A 21,879-nucleotide genomic window follows, 5' to 3' on the forward strand; every position below is an offset into this window, starting at 1 on the left:
GAATTTCCCTTGCCGCTGCCTCCCTCCGGAGCTGACCTGCTAACCTACCTTATCTCCATGTTCATAAACTGCACCCCTTGCTCGTCTCAGTTGGCGCACCGCCTTCCTGGTGGACAGTCGTTCAAAGTTCGCCTGTAGTTCCTTCCTCTTTTCCAGCTTTGCCGGGTCCCCATCCTCTGCATACCTCCTATCTACCTCCAACATCTCATCTATTACCCTCTGCCGCTCCAACCTCTCCTCCTTATCCACCCTGGCCTTTAACAAAATTACCTCACCTCTCACCACCGCCTTTAGAGCCTCCCAGACGACTGCCTTCGACACCTCACCCGTACAATTGAAACCTACATATTCCTTAATTGACCCCCCATTATCAAGCTCCCTGCCTCCAGGTCCGGAATCCAGCACAACACCCGCCGTATGAATCCGGCATTGTCCCAATTCGGGGCATATACATTCACTAATACCACCCGCACCCCCTGCAGCTTATCGCTCACCATCACATACCTACCTCCATTGTCTGCCACGATGTTCAACGCCTCAAACGACACCCGCTTCCCCACCAAAATCGCCACGTCTCGACTCTTTGCGTCCAACCCGGAGTGGAAAACCTGCCCTACCCACCCCTTTCTCAGCCTGACCTGATCTGCCACTCTCAAATGCGTCTCCTGGAGCATAACCACATCTGCCTTCAGTCTCTTCAGGTGTGCGAACACACTGGCCCTCTTGACCGGCCCGTTCAGGCCTCTCACATTTCAAGTTATCAGCCGGATCAGGGGGCTCCCCCACCCCCCACCCCCTTGACGATTAACCATCCCCCTTTCTAGGCCAGCCACGTGCCCGTGCCTCCCGCACTCTCCATTCCCCGCAGCGGCAGACCCCCGCCCCGACTCTCTCTCCGAGCTCCAGCTCACTGTTGGCCAATGCAGCAGCAACCCACGTACCACCCCCCCCCAAATCTAGGTCCCCCCTTAGCTGCGTTGCTCCCCCCATAGCTCTCCCGTAGATCAGCTGACTCCGGCCATTCCATCGACCCCCCAGTATGGTAGACCCACGGTCGCGCCAGCTGCAGCATCCCGAATTTCACCCCCTTCCGATGCAGAACCGCCTTATCCCGATTGTACCCGGCCCTCTTCTTGGCCACCTCCGCGCTCCAGTCCTGGTATATACGGACCTCTGCATCCTCCCACCTGCTGCTCCACTCCTTTTTTTGCCCATTTTAGGATACACTCCCTGTCCACCAAGCGGTGGAACCGCACCAATACCGCCCGCGGCGGCTCGTTAGACTTGGGCCTCCTCGCCAGGACTTGGTGTGCCCCATCCAGCTCCAGGGGCCTCGGGAAGGCACCCGCGCCCATCAACGTGTTCAGCATCGTGACCACATATGCTCCAGCATCCGACCCTCCACTCCCTCCGGGAGACCCTGAATCCGCAGATTCTTCCTCCTCGACCGATTCTCCATGTCCTCGAACTTCTCCTGCCATTTCTTATGCAGCGCCTCGTGCACCTCCACCGCCAGGACCAATATCTCGTCCTCATTCTCTGAGGTCTTCTGCCGCACCTCCCGGATCGCCGCCCCTTGGACCTTCTGGGTCTCGACCAGCTTGTCGATCGAAGCCTTCATCGGCTCCAGCAGCTCTGCTTTCAGTTCCGTGAAGCAGCGCTTGAGAAATTCCTGCTGCTCTTGCGCCCACGCTGCCTGGTCTCCACCCACCGCCATCTTGGCTTTCCTCCCTCGCACTTTTCGCTGCACCAGAATTACTTTTTTCACCGCTCCACTCCATACAGTGGCGGGGAAATCGTACTGTCACCTTCCCACACTGGGAACCGTCGAACAAATGCCGCTGGGGCCCCTCAAAAGAGCCCAAAGGTCCGTTTCTGGCGGGAGCTGCCGAACGTGCGACTTAGCTCAGCATAGCTGCAACCGGAAGTCGTCAATGTAAAAGTCTAATCACAAGGCACAGCTGACTCATTGAATTCTGAATCCTGACATTGTTGAATGCAGCAGTGCACTTTATCCACTGAATAAATTAATGCATCTTCACAAGGCGGCACAGTGGTTAGCACTGCTGCCTCACAGCACCAGGGACCCAGGTTCAATTCCAACCTTGGGTGACTGTGAAGTTCGCTCATTCTCACAGTGTCTGCGTGGGTTTCCTCTGGGTGCTCCGGTTTCCTCCCACAGCCCAAAGATGTGCAGGTGAGGTTAATTGGCCATGCTAAAATTGTCCCTTAGTGTCCAATGGTTAGGTGGGGTTATGGGGTTACAGGGATGGGGCAGGGGAATGGGCCTAAGTAGGTTGCTCTTTCAGAGGGATGGTGCAGACTCGATGGACTGAATGCCTCCTTCTGCACTGTAGGGACTCTTATGATCCTGTGAATGCTGGTCAGTCTAATGGTCACTTATCTTTTCTAAACAAAGCCTTTATCATCAATCACTGCATTTAAAACATACTTTTGTGGGCAGCACGGTAGCATTGTGGATAGCACAATTGCTTCACAGCTCCAGGGTCCCAGGTTCGATTCCGGCTTGGGTCACTGTCTGTGTGGAGTCTGCACATCCTCCCCGTGTGTGCATGGGTTTCCTCCGGGTGCTCCGGTTTCCTCCCACAGTCTAAAGATGTGCAGGTTGGTGGATTGGCCATGATAAATTGCCCTAAGTGTCCAAAATTGCCCTTCGTGTTGGTGGGGTTACTGGGTTATGGGGATAGGGTGGAGGTGTTGACCTTGGGTAGGGTGCTCTTTCCAAGAGCCGGTGCAGACTCGATGGGCCGAATGGCCTCCTTCTGCACTGTAAATTCTATGATGATGATAATCTATGATACTTCATTTATCATACAACATCTCATTATGACACATGAAGTTGTCAACACTGTTTGAACTTACTCCACTCCGGTCAACACGGTGGCGCAGTGGTTAGCATTGCTGCCTCATGGCGCCATGGTCCCAGGTTCGATCCTGGCTCTGGGTCACTGTCTGTGTGGAGTTTGCACATTCGCCCCGTGTTTGCGTGAGTTTCACCCCCACAACCCAAAGATGTGCAGGGTAAGTGGATTGGCCACGCTAAATTGCCCCTTAATTGGAAAAATGAATTGGGTACTCTAAATTTAAAGTCCCAACTCGAGAATAGATGACTCCTCAGATGTGCCGTGAACCATTTCAACTACCATCACAGGCCAGACTTCATGAAAATAGTGGGGAGTCTAAAATGCCCACGCCCCTACAATAGAGTAGGCAAGGATGGGATTGTTGCATGCAAGCTGGCTATCTGCACAATTGGGTCTTGCCTGCCATATTTATATATGCTGCAGAACTTCGTTCTGACATGACGAAGGCATGAAAATCCAACCGAGTATTTTGAATAAGGTTGATATTTTAAGCAGTCAAATTCTCTTTATGAAATAGAAATAATTTAAGATGTTCTGAGGTGTGACACAACCATTTTCATACTGATTAATTTAACTCCTTTTTTCACAGCAAAACCTTAAGAAAGGCCACTTTGTAGCCAGGCTGATGAAATTGTTGCTTCATTTCTACTTGGTTTTCACAGTTTCAGTCACTTTAAATCTTGTAATAAAGGTATGTATGATCCCCAGCAGCCGAGTATGTGGATTTTATTATTTTTTCTTAATTTTTATAAATTATTATTTTGCACTTCATTTTTTTAAATTTCAGTAAGACTTCGGGCTAAATAACTTACTTTTGTCCCAAAGTCCTATATTTTTAATGGCATGTCCCTCTTGCAGATAAAAGTTTCTGTTCATTTGCATGGCAAACGTTATGAGAAACTGTCTAAGTACTTAAGAAATGTGAATGTTTCTGAGTTTAATTTCTGGCAAAAATTACTGAAATAGTGAAACGTAAAGAAACAAACCTAATTCAGAGTGATAGAGCAAGAAGTTATACGAGCCTCTTCTTCGAATGGATTATATACTCTTCCCAGTTCATTGAATCTCACTTTAAAAGATAAATACCTATGTTTCTTATTCATTAAGGGGTTTAGGCTTTGCTGACTAGGCCAGCATTCATTGCCCATCACTAATTGCCCTTGAGAAGGTGTTGGTGAACTGCCTTCTTGAACCACTGCAGTCCATATGGTGTAGGTACACCCACAGTGCTGTTAGGGAAGAAGTTCCACGATTATGACCTAGCGACAGTGAAGCAACGGAGATTTATTTCCAAGTCAGGATGCTTAGTGACTTGGAGGCAAACTTGCAGGTGGTGGTGTTCTCAAACATCTGCTGCTCTTGTCCTTTTCGACGGTAGTATTCATGGGTTTAGAAGGAGTTGTCTAAGGAGCTTTGATGAGTCCCTGCAGTGCATCTTGTAGACGGTACACACAGCTGCTACTGTGCGTCGGTGGTGGAGGGAGTGAATGTTTGTGGAAGGGGTGCAAATCAAGCGGGCTGCTTTGTTCTGGATGGTGTCGAGCTTCTTGCGTGTTGTTGGAGTTGCACTCATCCAGGCAAGGGGAGAGTATTCCACCACATTCCTGATTTATGCCTTGTAGGCTGTGGACAGGTTTAGGGGAATCAGGAGGTAAGTTTCTTGCCGCAGGATTCTCAGTCTCTGTCCTGCTCTTGTAGCCATAGCATTAATATGGCTAGTCCAGTTAAGTTTCTGGTCAATGTTAACCCCCAGATGTTGATAGTGGGGGATTCAGTGATAGTAATGCCATTATGTGGAGATGCCGGCGTTGGACTGGGGTGAGCACAGTACGAAGTCTTACAACACCAGGTTAAAGTCCAACAGGTTTGTTTCGATGTCACTAGCTTTCGGAGCGCTGCTCCTTCTTCAGGTGAATGAAGAGGTCTGTTCCAGAAACACATATAGACAAATTCAAAGATGCCAAACAATGCTAGGAATGCGAGCATTAGCAGGTGATTAAATCTTTACAGATCCAGAGATGGGGTAACCCCAGTTTAAAGAGGTGTGAATTGTCTCAAGCCAGGACAGTTGGTAGGATTTCGCAGGCCAGATGGTGGGGGATGAATGTAGTGCGACATGAATCCCAGGTCCCGGTTGAGGCCACACTCATGTGTGCGGAACTTGGCTATAAGTTTCTGCTCGGCGATTCTGCGTTGTCGCGGGTCCTGAAGGCCGCCTTGGAGAACGCTTACCCGGAGATCAGAGGCTGAATGCCCTTGACTGCTGAAGTGTCCCCCGACTGGAAGGGAACATTCCTGCCTGGTGATTGTTGCGCGATGTCCGTTCATTCGTTGTCGCAGCGTCTGCATGGTCTCGCCAATGTACCACGCTTCGGGACATCCTTTCCTGCAGCGTATGAGGTAGACAACGTTGGCCGAGTCGCACGAGTATGTACCGCGTACCTGGTGGGTGGTGTTCTCACGTGTAATAGTGTAATAGTCCCACTATTACACGTGAGAACACCACCCACCAGGTACGCGGTACATGCACTTTGCAAGAGCAAATCAATGTTAGAAAGTTAATTTAAAGATGATGAAAGCCAACGGTGGTGAAATAGTAGGTAATTTCTCTGTCGGCTGCAAAGTAGATACTGGGCTGGATTCTCTGGCCCCCTTAGCTGCATGTTTCTCCATGGAATGCTATTCACTGGTGATGGGATTCTCTGTTCCCACAGCTGTCAATGGGATTTCCCATTGAAGACATCCATGCTGCCAGGAAACCTGTGGTGAAGGGGGGTTTGTTGGCGGGAACAGAGAATCTCGACCGCTGCAGAATTCAGGCCACTGTGTCGGTCTTTGCCTCTTTCTCGTAGGTCTTTGTTTGCCACTATGATTGTTTGTCACTATGATTGTGACTTTGACCTTGGAATTCATCATTTCTGTTGATTTCAATATTCACAGAAAATGGTCCCTCAAGAAGAAAATGAGCACATAATAAAGTTTTTTGAAGCAAAATTTGACTTGAATACTACAAGGTATGTTTGAGCTTTTTACTTTTTAAGGTTTGTTTTTTCTGGAACAATATTGTGGTGCTGCAGAATAGATTTAGTAAGTTTCAAATTGAGTTTTAACCGTTACAATACTGATGTTATCTCATTGTGCTTCAAAGTAAATCCGAGAATGCTTTACATAAATTAGTTGGTCTTAGTCAATATCATCATAGATTATCATCATAGAATTTACAGTGCAGAAGGAGGCCATTCGGCCCATCGAGTCTGCACTGGCTCTTGGAAAGAGCACCCTACCCAAGGTCAACACCGCCACCCTATCCCCATAACCCAGTAACCCCACCCAACACTAAGGGCAATTTTGGACACTAAGGGCAATTTATTATGGCCAATCCACCTAACCTGCACATCTTTCGACTGTGGGAGGAAACCGGAGCACCCGTAGGAAACCCACGCACACACGGGGAGGACGTGCAGACTCCGCACAGACAGTGACCCAATCTGGAATCGAACCTGGGACCCTGGAGCTGTGAAGCAATTGTGCTATCCACAAGGCTACCGTGCTGCCCGTAAATATGATTGTAGAGTTGTTACAGTTGATGTCACTGTCCTGTCAAGAGGTAAAGTTGGTTCGGACTCCACTCTTGACTGCTGTCCAGCATCTCTGCTGTGAACATTTGGATGTGTATGGTGTACAAAGACACACCACGCTTGGCCATGATGCCCTCACAATGCCAATGTTCATTGTCAAAGTTGACGATGGTATATAGTCAACTTTGCAGGAATTGAAACCAGCACCTATTAAAATAGTACCAGAAAAATAGGAATGTAGAGCACAGTAAAAGGCCTTTTTTTGGACCATTTGGCAAGTTCCAAAATAGCAACAACATTTACATGGTGTGAGGCAAAAATATGCGGAGGAAAATTATTAACGCTGTGTGGTTGTCCATTCCAAAATAGGTAGTGCTCATGGTATAATGGTTACATGTTCTATAACAGGTCTTCCTAAAACCAGAATATGTAACCCATCTACAAAAACCCCCACTAAACTGAATGCTTTTCAAGAATGTTCTTGCAAAGTATCAATGAAATTTAAAGAATCATGGGAAAGATCAGAACCAGCTTAAATGGGTAATTATATGGCTTAAATGGCCATAAAATTATTGCCAAAAAATGACACATTTGCCTTGCATTAATGTGCAGCCCCAAACCAGTAAACTAAAGATGTATCAGCACCCCAACAATGATCTAAAATAAATGCGACTGCAAATTGAAAAAACGAGGCAGAAACAATGAATTATGCCCCCTTAACAAAATAATACATATTAACAAGCACCTTAACCCCAATGCCTGAGATAACATTCTTAATTATACCCTCACTACTGATGAACCTCCACCCCCAACTGCGCAAGCGTTTCACAGCACAGCCACCGACACAAATACGGGTACCAGATCCCATATCACGACGGAATGTGTACCGGATACAGGAATTTTCTGGATTTTGGGTCCTGGCTGAATGGAGAGAATGGGATAACTTTAAGACTGGCAGATTTCTCCACTGAGCTGCACCCAGCTGGGTTGGGGAAAGGAAGGAATGCGGACCAGGCCGGCTTCCACCATCTAAGAGCAGGGGATCAGTGCATTGCAACCCAGCTATGATGGCGAGTAATGCCTGATTGGGATGGTAGTTTTAAGGGCAGGACCTGGTTTTTTGGTCCTTCTGGATTTTGGGATGCCGGATAATTGGTACTGGACCTGTATACTAGTGAGGGTGTTTTCCATTTCCCACTGCTGAAAGGAAATAAAATACTGACCCTTTTGTAGTACTGAGGCAAAGGCTGATGGACATCCACCACCACTACCACTTCGCCACCTTACCTCGCTCCTCTCTCCCACCCTGTGTGTCTATCCTTCCACTTGCCTCTCCTCTTTTCTCTCGCATCTCTTCTTTCCCTATCATTTCTCCCACGTCCTTTCTCCTCCTCGGCTTGGCTCAGTTATCAACTCATAAATAAGGACATCAACTCTAGAAAGTAAATAAATGAGACTTTACCTAGTCGTGGCTATGGTTCCTACACTTCTTGAGCCTTGATTCGCTGCAAAATTGATCTTTGGAAACAATTTTCAGCCTGGTAGATGGCCACATAAAAAATAGTTAATATCTCGCCTCCAAAGTATGATCAAGTTAAGAGCATGTGTTTAAAAAATGCTAAGTTTTGAAGAGATCAAACAAAGTCTGCATTCACTGATGTTTGTGTCTCTGGTACATGAGCTTTCTCACCATCAGGAACACCAGAAGCAACATCAAAATGATAACATAGACTAACTTTCTTAAAACAGAAATACTTGCCATCCTCATGGGGCTGGACTTTATGCTGTATTCAATGCACTGCACCCCTCTTTCCTCCACCTTGACTAAAATATTGGTGGGGGACTTGCCCACAATCCCAATAGAAGGTACAAAATAGAATAATAAGCACATATATGCTAAATAGCACCCTTAGCAAAGAAAAATGTCCCATGGTGCTTCACAAAGATGTGATCTTTTGAAGGACAGCAACGAACAACCTAATAGATTTTAGTATTCCCAGAAGTTGTGAACAAGGAAGGGCAGCTAACCATCACCTTCTCAAGGGCAATTAGGGAATGGCGACAAATGCTGGCCTAGCCAGCGAAGCCCACATCCCGTAAAACATTCATTAAAAAAAATACACATATTAATATGTGTGCAACAATTAAATTAATGTTTGAAATAGCATTGGGTGCCTAATGAAATCTTCTGTGCTGTGTAGAGACTGGAATGTACTTCATACAGGGATAGGGCATATTTGACACCATAGACAGCACAGCAAGTGAACAGAATGGAAATGGCCACCCAAAATTCCCATTCCGTTTCTCTAAACAGAACCAATTTTTGAAATAATTGCTACCTTGGAGGTCAACAGTGCTAAAATGTTACGGGTGTTTGTGTATATCCCTATATAATATTGATACTTACTGTCCTCTTGTTTCTTAAGTTAATTTTTACAAATATTTTGTGTTTAAATTGTATTTTTTTGGAACATATGAATAGTGCAGTATTGTAGTAAAGACTTTGGATCACTATAATGAGCCGGTATGGTCTACTGCTGTTGTTGTGTTCCTCAGTGGTCTAGTAATTTGCATTTTACTCTTTTTTTTTAAACTTAGAGACTTCAACACAAATTTGTTGCTCTGTCAGGAAACCTTCCAGACCCCATCACAAGATTTTTTTATCCGACTGACTCAGACCTGCCTGCTCCCATTCTGCGTGTCCGTGTTGCTTATCTGCCTTTTCTCAACCCTGGAAGTAGTTTCCAGGAAGTTTCGGTAAGGAGGGAAGTAAAGGTTGTTGCCTATGTGCATTACTGTGTGCGTCCAAAGGATTTAGCACCAATTCTTAATAAAAACTCCGCCATATATAATTATCGTGATCTCCCAGTGCTTTTGCGTTAAATTTTATTTTAAAAATCACTCTAGAGAAGGTTTCATGCGCCTGAAGGATTAACTTAATGAATAGAATAAGCAGTGAATGGGATAGCGTGAGTAATATTGGAATCATTGAACTGAATGCTAAGACAACGTGCTTCATAATTTGTTTGATGAATGTTATGCTCATTAATTTGAGAGATGCTCGGGCTGGGCAATGGAGATTTAGTATTTCAGACATTTTGTTTTAGTCTCAATTATTCCCAGGTATTGCTTTCCCGACCTGCCTTTGGAAATGTTTTATCTGCAAAAAATTCTAAGAAGTGAGGCCCAAGGCAGCTACACAGCCTTAGTCTGGTGTATTTATTTGGTGGGAAATTCAAGGCCCAGTAATGTTTTGTTTCACTGACTAATTGCGGGATGAAACTCTTGCCCTCATCCGTTGATGTGTAAAAACTGTGACAAAGTTCAACAACTTGGGAGCTTTGCATTTGCAAGATCTACATGCTGAATTAGTGTTTCATTTCAAATGGTTGCAGATGGAGTACTTATATCTTCAATGGTGAATTGAAGCATGCGATCACTGTGGCAACATAGCTAACCAGTTGGGCAGGGCTTGATGATGTTTAAGATTCACCATTATTAATATCATCAGTTCTGAATGGCTCATTATAGCCCTGTATTAATCTTTGAATTAAATTTTGTTAGATTTAATGTATAATTGTAACCTTTTGTAAAATTAGGGCATTTATTTTGCATGAAGATAACTTTGTATTTGAGAGGCTTCTAAGGGTATGAAATTCCACCATGCAATATCTGCTTTAGCCTGAGGCAATAGGTTCTAGTGAAGCTGATCTATTATTAATCAATTTGAAATCAGATTAAATTGTCACTGTACAAATACCTCATAGTATCTACATTCTTGATGTTTAAGTATACGATAACAACCTGCTGACGACTAACATTGGTAGTTTCGAGCTTCCGCACCTCATACGATTTGTTCTGTGTTTATACCTAGTCTAACTAGATGGTTAAATAGTATATTTAGAAAAAGACTAAAAGCTGAAGTGTGAGAACATTTCTGCATACACCATCATACTTTTCAATTCATAGGGTAGGGGGGGTGCAGTGGTTAGCACTGCTGCCTCATGGCGCTGAGGACCCAGGTTCGATCATGGGCCCAGGTCAATGTCCATGTGGAGTTTGAACATTCTCCCCATGTCTGCATAGATCTCACCCCCACAAGCCAACGATGTGCAGGGTAGGTGGATTGGCCATGCTAAATTGCCCTTTCATTGGAAAAAAATAATTGGGTACTCTAAAATTTAAAAAAAACTTTTCAATTTATTCGCAGGGTGTGGACGTCACTGATAGGGCCGCATGTATAATCTACAATTGTATTGACAAATTAGCTGAGAGCTGCCTTATACCATGGTCCCACAATGCAAAAGAGGGGGGAAAAAAAACTTTCAATCCCTCCAGACCTTTCAGAAACACTTTTCCACCAGCGTTGTAATGTAGGAAATGCATCAGCCGCATTTTATTTATTCTGTCACAGATGGGGCCATCACCGGCTAGGTTCGCATTTGTTACCCTTTCATTTTTTAAAAATAATTTTTAAAGTGCCTAATTTTTTCCCCCAATTTTAAGAGGCAATTTAGCATGGCCAGTCCACCTAAACTGCAGATCTTTGGGTTGTAGGGGTGAGACCAACGCAGACATAGGGAGAATGTGCAAACAAACTCCACATGGACAGTGACCCGGGGCCGGGATCGAACCAACATCCTCGGTGCCGTGAGGCAGCAGTGCTAACCACTGCGCCACCATGCCGCCGTATTTGTTACCCATTCATAATTGCCCTTGAGAAGGTAGTGATGAGCCACCTTCCTGAACCTCTGAAATCCATGTGGGTATAGATACACCCACAATGCTGTTAAAAAGGGAGTTCCTGGATTTTGTCCTAGCAGCAGTGAAGGAACAGCGATACATGTGTGGATGAAGTGCGTCTTAGAAACATAGGAAATAGGTGCAGGAGTAGGCCATTCGGTCCTTCGAACCTGCACCGAAACTTGATACAATTCAATACGGTCATGGCTGATGATGCAAATTCAGTATCCCACTCCCGCTTTCCCTCCATTCCCCTTGATCTATTTAGCCTCAAGGGCCACGCCCAGCTCCCTCTTGAATATATCCGACGAACTGGCCCCAACACCGTTCTGTGGTAGAGAATTCCACAAGCTCACAACTCTCTGAGAGAAGATGTTCTACCTCATCTCAGTCCTGAATAGTTTACCCCTTATTCTTAGGCCGTGACCCCTGGTTCTGGATGTCCCCAACACCGGGAATATTCTTCCCGCAACTAGCCTGCCCAATCCTATCAGGATTTCTATGAGATCCCCTCTCATTCTTCTAAACTCCAGTGAGTACAAGCCCAGTTGATCCAGTCTTTCTTCCTAGTCAGTCCTGCCATCCCGGGAATTAGTCTGTCGAACCTTCGCAGGACCCCCTCAATAGCAAGAATGTCCTTCCTCAAACTAGGAGACCAAAACTGCACACAATACTCAAGGTGTGGCCTCACCAAGGCCCTGTATAACTGCAGCAAGACGCCTCTACTCCTATACTCAATCGTATCACTATGAAGGCCAGCATGCCATTAGCTTCCCTCACCACCTGCTGTACCTGCATGCCAACCTTCAGCGACTGTTCCAGGTCTCGTTGAACTTCCCCTTTTCCGAATCTGCCACATAGAACATAGAAAAATACAGCACAGAACAGGCCCTTCGGCCCACGATGTTGTGCCGAACCTTTGTCCTAGATTAATCATAGATTATCATTGAATTTATAGTGCAGAAGGAGGCCATTCGGCCCTTTGAGTCTGCACCGGCTCTTGGAAAGAGCACCCTACCCAAACTCAACACTTCCACCCAACACCAAGGGCAATTTGGACATTAAGGGCAATTTATCATTGACCAATTCACCTAACCCGCACATCTTTGGACTGTGGGAGGAAACCGGAGCACCCAGAGGAAACCCACGCAGACACGGGGAGGACGTGCAGACTCCGCACAGACAGTGACCCAAGCCGGAATCGAACCTGGGACCCTGGAGCTGTGAAGCAATTGTGCTATCCACAATGCTACCGTGCTGCCCTTGAGAACAAATAAATCTACACTATCATTTTACTGTAATCCATGTACCTATCCAATAGCTGCTTGAAGGTCCCTAATGTTTCCGACTCAACTACTTCCACAGGCAGTGCATTCCATGCCCCCACTACTCTCTGGGTAAAGAACCTACCTCTGATATCCCTCCTATATCTTCCACCTTTCACCTTAAATTTATGTCCCCTTGTAATGGTTTGTTCCACCCGGGGAAAAAGTCTCTGACTGTCTACTCTATCTATTCCCCTGATCATCTTATAAACCTCTATCAAGTCGCCCCTCATCCTTCTCCGTTCTAATGAGAAAAGGCCTAGCACCCTCAACCTTTCCTCGTAAGACCTACTCTCCATTCCAGGCAACATCCTGGTAAATCTTCTTTGCACCTTTTCCAAAGCTTCCACATCCTTCCTAAAATGAGGCGACCAGAACTGTACACAGTACTCCAAATGTGGCCTTACCAAAGTTTTGTACAGCTGCATCATCACCTCACGGCTCTTAAATTCAATCCCTCTGTTAATGAACGCGAGCACACCATAGGCCTTCTTCACAGCTCTATCCACTTGAGTGGCAACTTTCAAAGATGTATGAACATAGACCCCAAGATCTCTCTGCTCCTTCACATTGCCAAGAACTCTACCGTTAACCCTGTATTCCGCATTCATATTTGTCCTTCCAAAATGGACAACCTCACACTTTTCAGGGTTAAACTCCATCTGCCACTTCTCAGCCCAGCTCTGCATCCTATCTATGTCTCTTTGCAGCCGACAACAGCCCTCCTTACTATCCACAACTCCACCAATCTTCGTATTGTCTGCAAATTTACTGACCCACCCTTCAACTCCCTCATCCAAGTCATTAATGAAAATCACAAACAGCAGAGGACCCAGAACTGATCCCTGCGGTACGCCACTGGTAACTGGGATCCAGGCTGAATATTTGCCATCCACCACCACTCTCTGACTTCTATCGGTTAGCCAGTTCGTTATCCAACTGGCCAAATTTCCCACTATCCCATGCCTCCTTACTTTCTGCATAAGCCTACCATGGGGAACTTTATCAAATGCCTTACTAAAATCCATGTACACTACATCCACTGCTTTACCTTCATCCACATGCTTGGTCACCTCCTCAAAGAATTCAATAAGATTTGTAAGGCAAGACCTACCCCTCACATCCGTGCTGACTATCCCTAATCAAGCAGTGTCTTTCCAGATGCTCAGAAATCCTATCCTTCAGTACCCTTTCCATTACTTTGCCTTCCACCGAAGTAAGACTAACTGGCCTGTAATTCCCAGGGTTATCCCTAGTCCCTTTTTTGAACAGGGGCACGACATTCGCCACTCTCCAATCCCCTGGTACCACCCCTGTTGACAGTGAGTCAGTGAGTTGACAGTGAGAACAAGTTCCACATTTCACTTGTGTCCTTCCCTGCCAGCCTATGTTCCCAACTTATGCACTTCAATTCTTGTCTGACAACATCGTATTTACCCTTCCCCCAATTGTAAACCTTGCCCTGTTGCACGTACCTATCCCTCTCCATTACTAAAGTGAAAGTCACAGAATTGTGGTCACTATCTCCAAAATGCTCCCCCACTAACAAATCTATCACTTGCCCTGGCTCATTACCCAGTACTAAATCCAATATTGCCCCTCCTCTGGTCGGACAATCTACATACTGTGTTAGAAAAGCTTCCTGGACACACTGCGCAAACACCACCCCATCCAAACTATTTGATCTAAAGAGTTTCCACTCAATATTTGGGAAGTTAAAGTCGCCCATGACTACTACCCTATGACTTCTGCACCTTTCCAAAATCTGTTTCCCAATCTGTTCCTCCACATCTCTGCTACTATTGGGGGGCCTATAGAAAACTCCTAACAAGGTGACTGCTCCTTTCCTATTTCTGACTTCAACCCATACTACCTCAATAGGGTGATACTCCTCGAACTGCCTTTCTGCAGCTGTTATACTATCTCTAATTAATAATGCCACCCCCCCCCCCCACCTCTTTTACCACCCTCCCTAATCTTATTGAAACATCTATAACCAGGGACCTCCAACAACCATTTCTGCCCCTCTTCTATCCAAGTTTCCGTGATGGCCACCACATCGTAGTCCCAAGTACCGATCCATGCCTTAAGTTCACCCACCTTATTCCTGATGCTTCTTACGTTGAAGTATACACACTTCAACCCATCTCCGTGCCTGCAAGTACTCTCCTTTGTCAGTGTTCCCTTCCCCACTGCCTCATTACACGCTTTGGCGTCCTGAATATCGGCTACCTTAGTTGCTGGACTACAAATCCGGTTTCCATTCCCCTGCCAAATTAGTTTAAACCCTCCCGAAGAGTACTAGAAAACCTCCCTCCCAGGATATTGGTGCCCCTCTGGTTCAGATGCAACCCGTCCTGCTTGTACAGGTCCCACCTTCCCCAGAATGCGCTCCAATTATCCAAATACCTGAAGCCCTCCCTCCTACACCATTCCTGCAGCCACGTGTTCAACTGCACTCTCTCCCTATTCCTAGCCTCGCTATCACGTGGCACCGGCAACAAACCAGAGATGACAACTCTGTCTGGCCTGGCTTTTAACTTCCAGCCTAACTCCCTAAACTTGTTTATTACCTCCACACCCCTTTTCCTACCTATGTCGTTGGTACCAATGTGCACCACGACCTCTGGCTGCTCACCCTCCCCCTTAAGGATCCCGAAGACACGATCCGAGACATCCCTGGCCCTGGCACCCGGGAGGCAACATACCTTCCGGGAGTCTCGCTCGCGACCACAGAATCTCCTATCTATTCCCCTAACCATTGAATCTCCTACAACTATTGCTTTTCTATTCTCCCCCCTTCCCTTCTGAGCCCCAGATCCAGACTCAGTGCCAGAGACCTGGCCGCTAGGGCCTTCCCCCGGTAGGTCACCCCCCCCCCCCAACAGCATCCAAAACGGTATACTTGTTTTGAAGGGGAACGGCCTCGAGGGATCCCTGCACTTTCTGCCTGTTTGTTTTTTTCCCCCTGACTGTAACCCAGCTATTCTTGTCCTGTACCTTGGGTGTGGTTACCTCCTTGTAACTCTTCTCAATCACCCCCTCTACCTCCCGGATGATCCGAAGTTCATCCAGCTTCAGCTCCAGTTCCCTAACACGGTCTTTGAGGAGCTGAAGTTGGGTGCACTTCCCGCAGGTATAGTCAGTGGGGACACCGGTGGTATCCCTCACCACCCACATCCTACAGGAGGAGCATGTAACTGGCCTAGCCTCCATCCCCTCTTTCCTGACAGAATATAGCTGCCCTGTGGACTAACTAGATCTCCGACCCTGCTCCCAGTCAGCTACACTTTCTGTAAACTCCTGGCTCTCTTCGCACTCTTTGCGGAAATGTCGGAAACAAAATGATAGGAGCACCTTACTCCCTCCTCACCTAACTCCCTCGGTCACCAAACTCTCACTATCGCACTCAAAAAGCACCAAATTCAGCACTCAGTGCAAACATTCAGTTAATAATCCGCCTTCCTGTGTTTGCCACCAAAATGGATAATCTCACATTTACTCACATTATATTGCATTTGCCAAGTGATTGCCCACTCAGCCAGCCTATCCAAGCCACCCTGAAGCCTCTTTGCATCCTCCTTACAGCACACACTGCCACCCAGCTTAGTGTCACCTGCAAATTTGGAGATATTGCATGCAATTCCTTCATCCAAATCATTAATGTATATTGTGCACAGCTGGGGTCCCAACACTGAACCCTGCGGTACCCCACTAGTCACTGCCTGCCACTCTGAAAAGGACCAGTTTATTCCCACTCTCTGTTTCCTGTCTGCCAACCAGTTCTCTATCCATGTCAAGACATTACCCCCAATATCATGTGCTTTAATTTTGCTCACTAATCTCATTTGTGGGACCTTGTCAAAAGCCAGATACACAACATCCACTGGTTCACCCTTGCCCACTCTACTGGTGACATCCTCAAAAAATTCCAGAAGATTTGTCAAGCATGATTTCCCTTTTGTGAATCCATGCAGACTTGGACTGATCCTGCCCCCATTTTCCAAATGCTCAGTTATTTCATCCTTAATAATTGACTCCAGCATTTTCCCCACCACCGATGTCAGGTTAACTGGTCTATAATTCACTTGTTTTCTCTCTCCCTTTTTTAAAAAGTGGGGTTACATTAGCTACCCTCCAATCTATTTGAACTCTTCCAGAGTCAATAGACTTGCAGGAGAACTTGAAGGTGGTGATATCCCCATGCACCTGTTGCCCTTGTCTTTCGAGATGGTTAAGGTCACGGATTTGGAAGTTTGAAGAGAGCTTGATGAGTTGCTGCAGTGCATCTTGTATATAGTACACACTGCTGCCACTGTGCTTCAGCGGTGGAATGAGTACATGTTTAATGTGATGGGGGGGCCAATCAATCGGATTGCTTTGTCCTGGATGTGGTAAAACATCTTTTGAGTGTTTTTGGATCACACCCAGGCAGTTGGAGACTATTCTAACACATTCCTGCTTGTGCCTTGTAGAAAGGCTTTGGGAGTCCGGAGGTGAGTTACTTGTTGAAAAAGTCCTAGCCTCTGACCTGCATTTGTAGTCACAGTATTTAGAACCATAGGTTTCCTACAGTGCAAAAGGAGGCCATTCAGCCCATCAAGTCTGCACCGACCCTCTGAAAGAACATATCACACATCACCCACGTCCACTCCCCCACCCATCCCTGTAACCCCACCTAACCTGCACATCTTTAGACACTAAGGGGCAATTTAGCCGATCCACCTAACCTGCAAAACTTTGGACTGGGAGGACACCGGAGCACTCGGAGGAAACCCACGCATTCACGGGGAGGAAGTGCAAACTCCACACAGACTATATGGTTAGTTATGTTTATGGTTAAGTTTCTGGAAACCCCCCAGGATGTTGATCATGAGGTACTCGGTGATGATAATGCTATTGAATGTCACAGGGAGATGGTTAGATTCTCCCTTTTATTGGAGGTGGTAATTGCCTGACACTTGTGTGGCTCAAACTTTACTTGTGACCTATTAGCCAAAGTATAAATGTTGTCCGGGCCTTGTTGCGTATGAGCATGAACTGCTTCAATATCTGCGGAGTTGCAAATGATACTCGATACTGTGCAACCATTAGTGGACATATCCACTTCTCACCTTTTGATGGAGGGAAAGTCATTGATGAAGCAACTGAAGATGATTGGGCCTAGGACTCTACCCTGAGGAACTCCTTCAGTGATGGCCTGAGGGTGATGATTGGCCTCCAACAATTACATCTTCCATTGTGCTAAGTATGACTCAAACCAATGGCGAGTTTACGTCCTTATTCCCAATTTTGCTCTGATTCCTTGATGCCGCACTTGGTCAAATGCTGCCTTGATGTCAAGAGCAATTGCTCTCGCCTCACCTCTTGAATTCAGCTCTTTTGTCCATGTTTGGGCCAAAGTCATAATGAGACCAGTGGCCTTGGTGAAACCCCAACTGAGCATCGACAAACAAGTTATTACTAAATAATGCTTGATAGCACTGTTGGCGACATCTTCCATCACGTTTGCTGATGATCGAGAGTAGACCGATGAGTCTGTAATTGACCAGATTGGATTTGTCCTGTTCTTTGTAGATGGGATGTAAGTGGGTAATTTTCCACTTGATCAGGTAGATGGCAGTATTGTACCTCTCCTAGAACTGCTTGGCTAGAAGAAAAGCTGGTTCTGGAGCTCCAGCTCAGGACTCGTAACATTTCCTGCTTCACAGCTCCAGGGCCCCAGATTCGATTCCCGACTTGGGTCACTGTCTGTGCAGAGTCTGCATGTTCTCCCTGTGTCTGCGTGGGTTTCCTCCGGGTGCTCCGGTTTCCTCCCAAAAGCCCCGAAAGACGCGCTGTTAGGTGAATTGGACATTCTGAATTCTCCCTCTGTGTACGCCGGAATGTGGCGACTAGGGGATTTTCACAGTAACTTCAATGCAGTGTTAATGTAAGTCTACTTGTGACAATAAAGATTATTATAAAATTATTATTATTAATCCCGATTGCACACCGCGAGCTCCCTCAACCAGATATGTGGTGATGATTTTTGTTTTTTGTGATGTTGGTAGGGGGAATAACTCAAAACGTTAGCTCCCTTTTCTCTCCACAGATGCTGTCAGACCTGCTGAGATTGTCCAGTATTTTCTGTTATTGTTTCAGATTCCAGTATCCGCAGACGTTTGCTTTTATCTCCGAATAAATATTGGCCAGGGCACCAGGGATAACTCCCTTCTCTTCTTCAGAACATGAGATCTTTTACTTATAGTTGAGGGAGTTTGGTTTAGGATCTCACCTGAAAGACGGCACCTCCAGCAGTGCAGCTGTCCCTCAGTGCTGCACTGGAATGTCGAGTGATTTTTGTGCTCCAAGTCCTGTAGTGAGTCCTCTGACTCAGATGTGAGAGTGCTACCAACGGAGCCACAGCTGTCACAGTGCTATTCTGTGTTGTGAATTAATGTAACTAAGTGGCTTCAGGGGGCATACAAGAGTCTGCCACATTGGTGTTGGAATGAAGTCCCCTCTCGGAGAAGGATGACATGCTTCTTTCCCTCGAGGACAGGCGTGAACTAGTTGGGTTTTTATGACAATCCAACAGCTTCATGGGGTTGAATGTTTTGGTAGGGATGAAGATGTGTAAAATACCTGTGCCGGCCAGCATGCTAGTTTCCCTACCTTATTCCTTGTGCTGGCCGTATATGTCGAACATATTCTGGGCTGGCAGTGCTACCAATCCCCAAGAAGCAAATAGCCAATTGCACTCATGAAGAGCCTTATTAACGAGACATTTTTCAATTTGCCTCCAGTTTCCTGTCGTGATGGGGTGCTGTTTAACTTGCTGGAAGTATGCACCCAGCAACAATCTTGGTGAGGTGTGTTGATTGATTGATTGATTTGATTTATAGTCACATGTACCAAAGTGCAGTGAAAAGTATTTTTCTGCGGCCGAGGGGACGTACACAGTACGTACATAGTAGACAAAGAGAATAATCAACAGAGAACATTGACAAATGGTACATCGACAAACAGTGATTGGTTACAGTGCGGAACAAGGGGCCAAACAAAGCAAATACATGAGCAATAGCAACATAGGGCGTTGTGAATAGTGTTCTTACAGGGAACAGATCAGTCCGAGGGGGAGTCGTTGAGGAGTTTTGTAGCTGTGGGGAAGAAGCTATTCCTATGTCTAGATGTGCGGGTCTTCAGACTTCTGTACCTTCTGCCTGATGGAAGGGTCTGGAAGAAGACAATGCCTGGGTGGGAGGGGTCTCTGATAATGCTGTCTGCCTTCCTGAGGCAGCGGGAGATGTATACAGAATCAATGTGGGGGTGGCAAGTTTGTGTGATGCGTTGGGCTGAGTTCACTACAGTCTGCAGTTTTTTGTGATCTTGGACCGAGCAGTTGCCATACCAGGCTGTGATGCAGCCGGATAGGATGCTCTCTGTTTCACATCTGTAGAGGTTTGTGAGAGTCGATGCAGACATGCCAAATATCTTTAGCTTCCGCAGGAAGTAGAGATGTTGTTGTGCTTTCTTGACTGTTGCATCAACGTGAGTGGACCAGGACAGACTGTTGGTGATGGTGACCCCCAAGAACTTAAAGCTATTGACCATCTACACTTACGGAGCCATTGATGCAGATGGGAGTGTGTGTCATGCTACGCTTCTTGAAGTTGATGATCAGTTCATTGGTCTTTCCGACATTGTGTGTGTGTGTGCGTGCGTGTGTGTGATCGATCACTGGCATCAACCCCCAAAGAATCGCTGGACTCAACCCCCAATCTGCCACTGCCTTGACCAACTGGCGGCTACAGTGGCCTCTGAGCCCCCAGAGTGGTCATCACATTTGGACTCTATCTTTGCGATTGGGAATGCCGCGACCAAGCGCCGCGACCCTCCCGAAACCTGCCTGTGTCCCATCTGCGGGTCGCGACCCTGAGTTTGAAAACCCCTGCCCTGGGAGAACCCCACGTGTGATGTTGCGTCTGGCCCCATTTGTGGGGACCTGTGCTGAACAACGTCGTCCAAGGTCTCTGAGGCAAAGGGGTTGAATCCCAAAGTCTCGGGCACCTCTGGAATCTGCACATTAGAGTGAGGCTTACTGCCTCGCTCTAAAATGCAGATATGACAGAAAGTGATCCCACCCATTGTGGCCGGGATTCACATCGCAGTGTCCCCGTGAGGCATTGCGAGCTGGGTAGATCCTGGAAGCAGGGTCTCCCGACTTCTTTTGTTAAAATTTGGAGTACCCAATTCATTTTTTCCAACTAGGGGGCAATTTAGCGTGGCCAATCCACCTACCCTGCACATCTTTGGGTTGTGGGGGTGAAATCCACGTAAACACTGGGAGAATGTGCAAACTCTGCACGGACAGTGACCAGAGCTGGGATCGAACCTGGGACCTCGGCACTGTGAGACAGCATTGCTAACCACTGCGCCACCGTGCTGCCCTGGGTCTCCCGACTTTTAATGGCCATGCTGCACCACAGCAAGCTGCTTTTCCGGTGCAGAGTGGCCATTGGATCGCGTCCATTGTATTTTTTTATTTAAAAAAATCTTTTTGATTTAAAAAAAAATAAAAAAATTTAGAGTACCCAATTCATTTTTTCCAATTAAGGGGCACTTTAGCGTGGCCAATCCACCTACCATGCACATCTTTGGATTGTGGGGGCGAAACCCACGGAAACACTGGGAGAATGTGCAAACACCACACGGACAGTGACCCAGAGCCGGGATCGAACCTGGGACCTCGGCTCCGTGAGGCAGCAGGGCTAACCCACTGCGCCACCGTGCTGCCACTCGGCCATTGTATTCTAATAGGTTTAAAATTATTTTAAACTTTCAAAAATACATAGCCAGATCCTATAGTGTCTACATAGGTCTACAATGTGAAAGTAACATTTTTGTTTCTCTACTGTGGTACAGACATTGCAACTTTGGCAAAGCTGGTGGAAGGATTCTCTACTACATCTAAAATAAGGCACTGTGAAAAGCCTCTAGTCACCACATTCCGGCGCCTGTTCGGGGAGGCTGGTACGGGAATTGAACCCGTGCTGCTTGGCCTGCTTTAAAAGCCAGCTATTTAGCCCTGTGCTAAACCAGCCCCTATAAAACATTGGAAAGAATTCTGAGAGATAGGATTTATGATTATTTAGAAAAACATAGTTTGATTAAAGATAATCAGCATGGCTTTGTGAGGGGCAGGTCATGCCTCACAAGCCTCATTGAATTTTTTGAGGATGTGACGAGACACATTGATGAAGGTCGGGTCGTGGATGTGGAGTATATGGATTTCAGTAAAGCATTTGATGAGGTTCTCCATGGTAGGCTCATTCAGAAAGTTTGGGGGCATGGGATACAGGGAAA

At 46.5% G+C, this 21,879-nt stretch overlaps 1 protein-coding gene across 6 annotated transcripts in view; it reads left to right on the forward strand.

Moving 5' to 3' along the window:
- The window catches only part of LOC140385666 (probable C-mannosyltransferase DPY19L4), a 154,942-nt gene that overhangs the window by 83,026 nt on the left and 50,037 nt on the right, over positions 1–21,879 (forward strand). For all 6 annotated transcript variants that reach the window (XM_072468056.1, XM_072468055.1, XM_072468053.1 and 3 more), the window contains 3 exons: positions 3,475–3,576; positions 5,826–5,899; positions 9,062–9,220. In XM_072468056.1, coding sequence (XP_072324157.1) covers positions 3,475–3,576; positions 5,826–5,899; positions 9,062–9,220 — 335 coding nt within the window. The remainder of the gene's footprint in view (positions 1–3,474; positions 3,577–5,825; positions 5,900–9,061; positions 9,221–21,879) is intronic.

The sequence above is a fragment of the Scyliorhinus torazame genome, chromosome 11, assembly GCF_047496885.1.
Source record: "Scyliorhinus torazame isolate Kashiwa2021f chromosome 11, sScyTor2.1, whole genome shotgun sequence".
In the NCBI taxonomy this organism is placed as follows: Eukaryota; Metazoa; Chordata; class Chondrichthyes; order Carcharhiniformes; family Scyliorhinidae; genus Scyliorhinus; species Scyliorhinus torazame.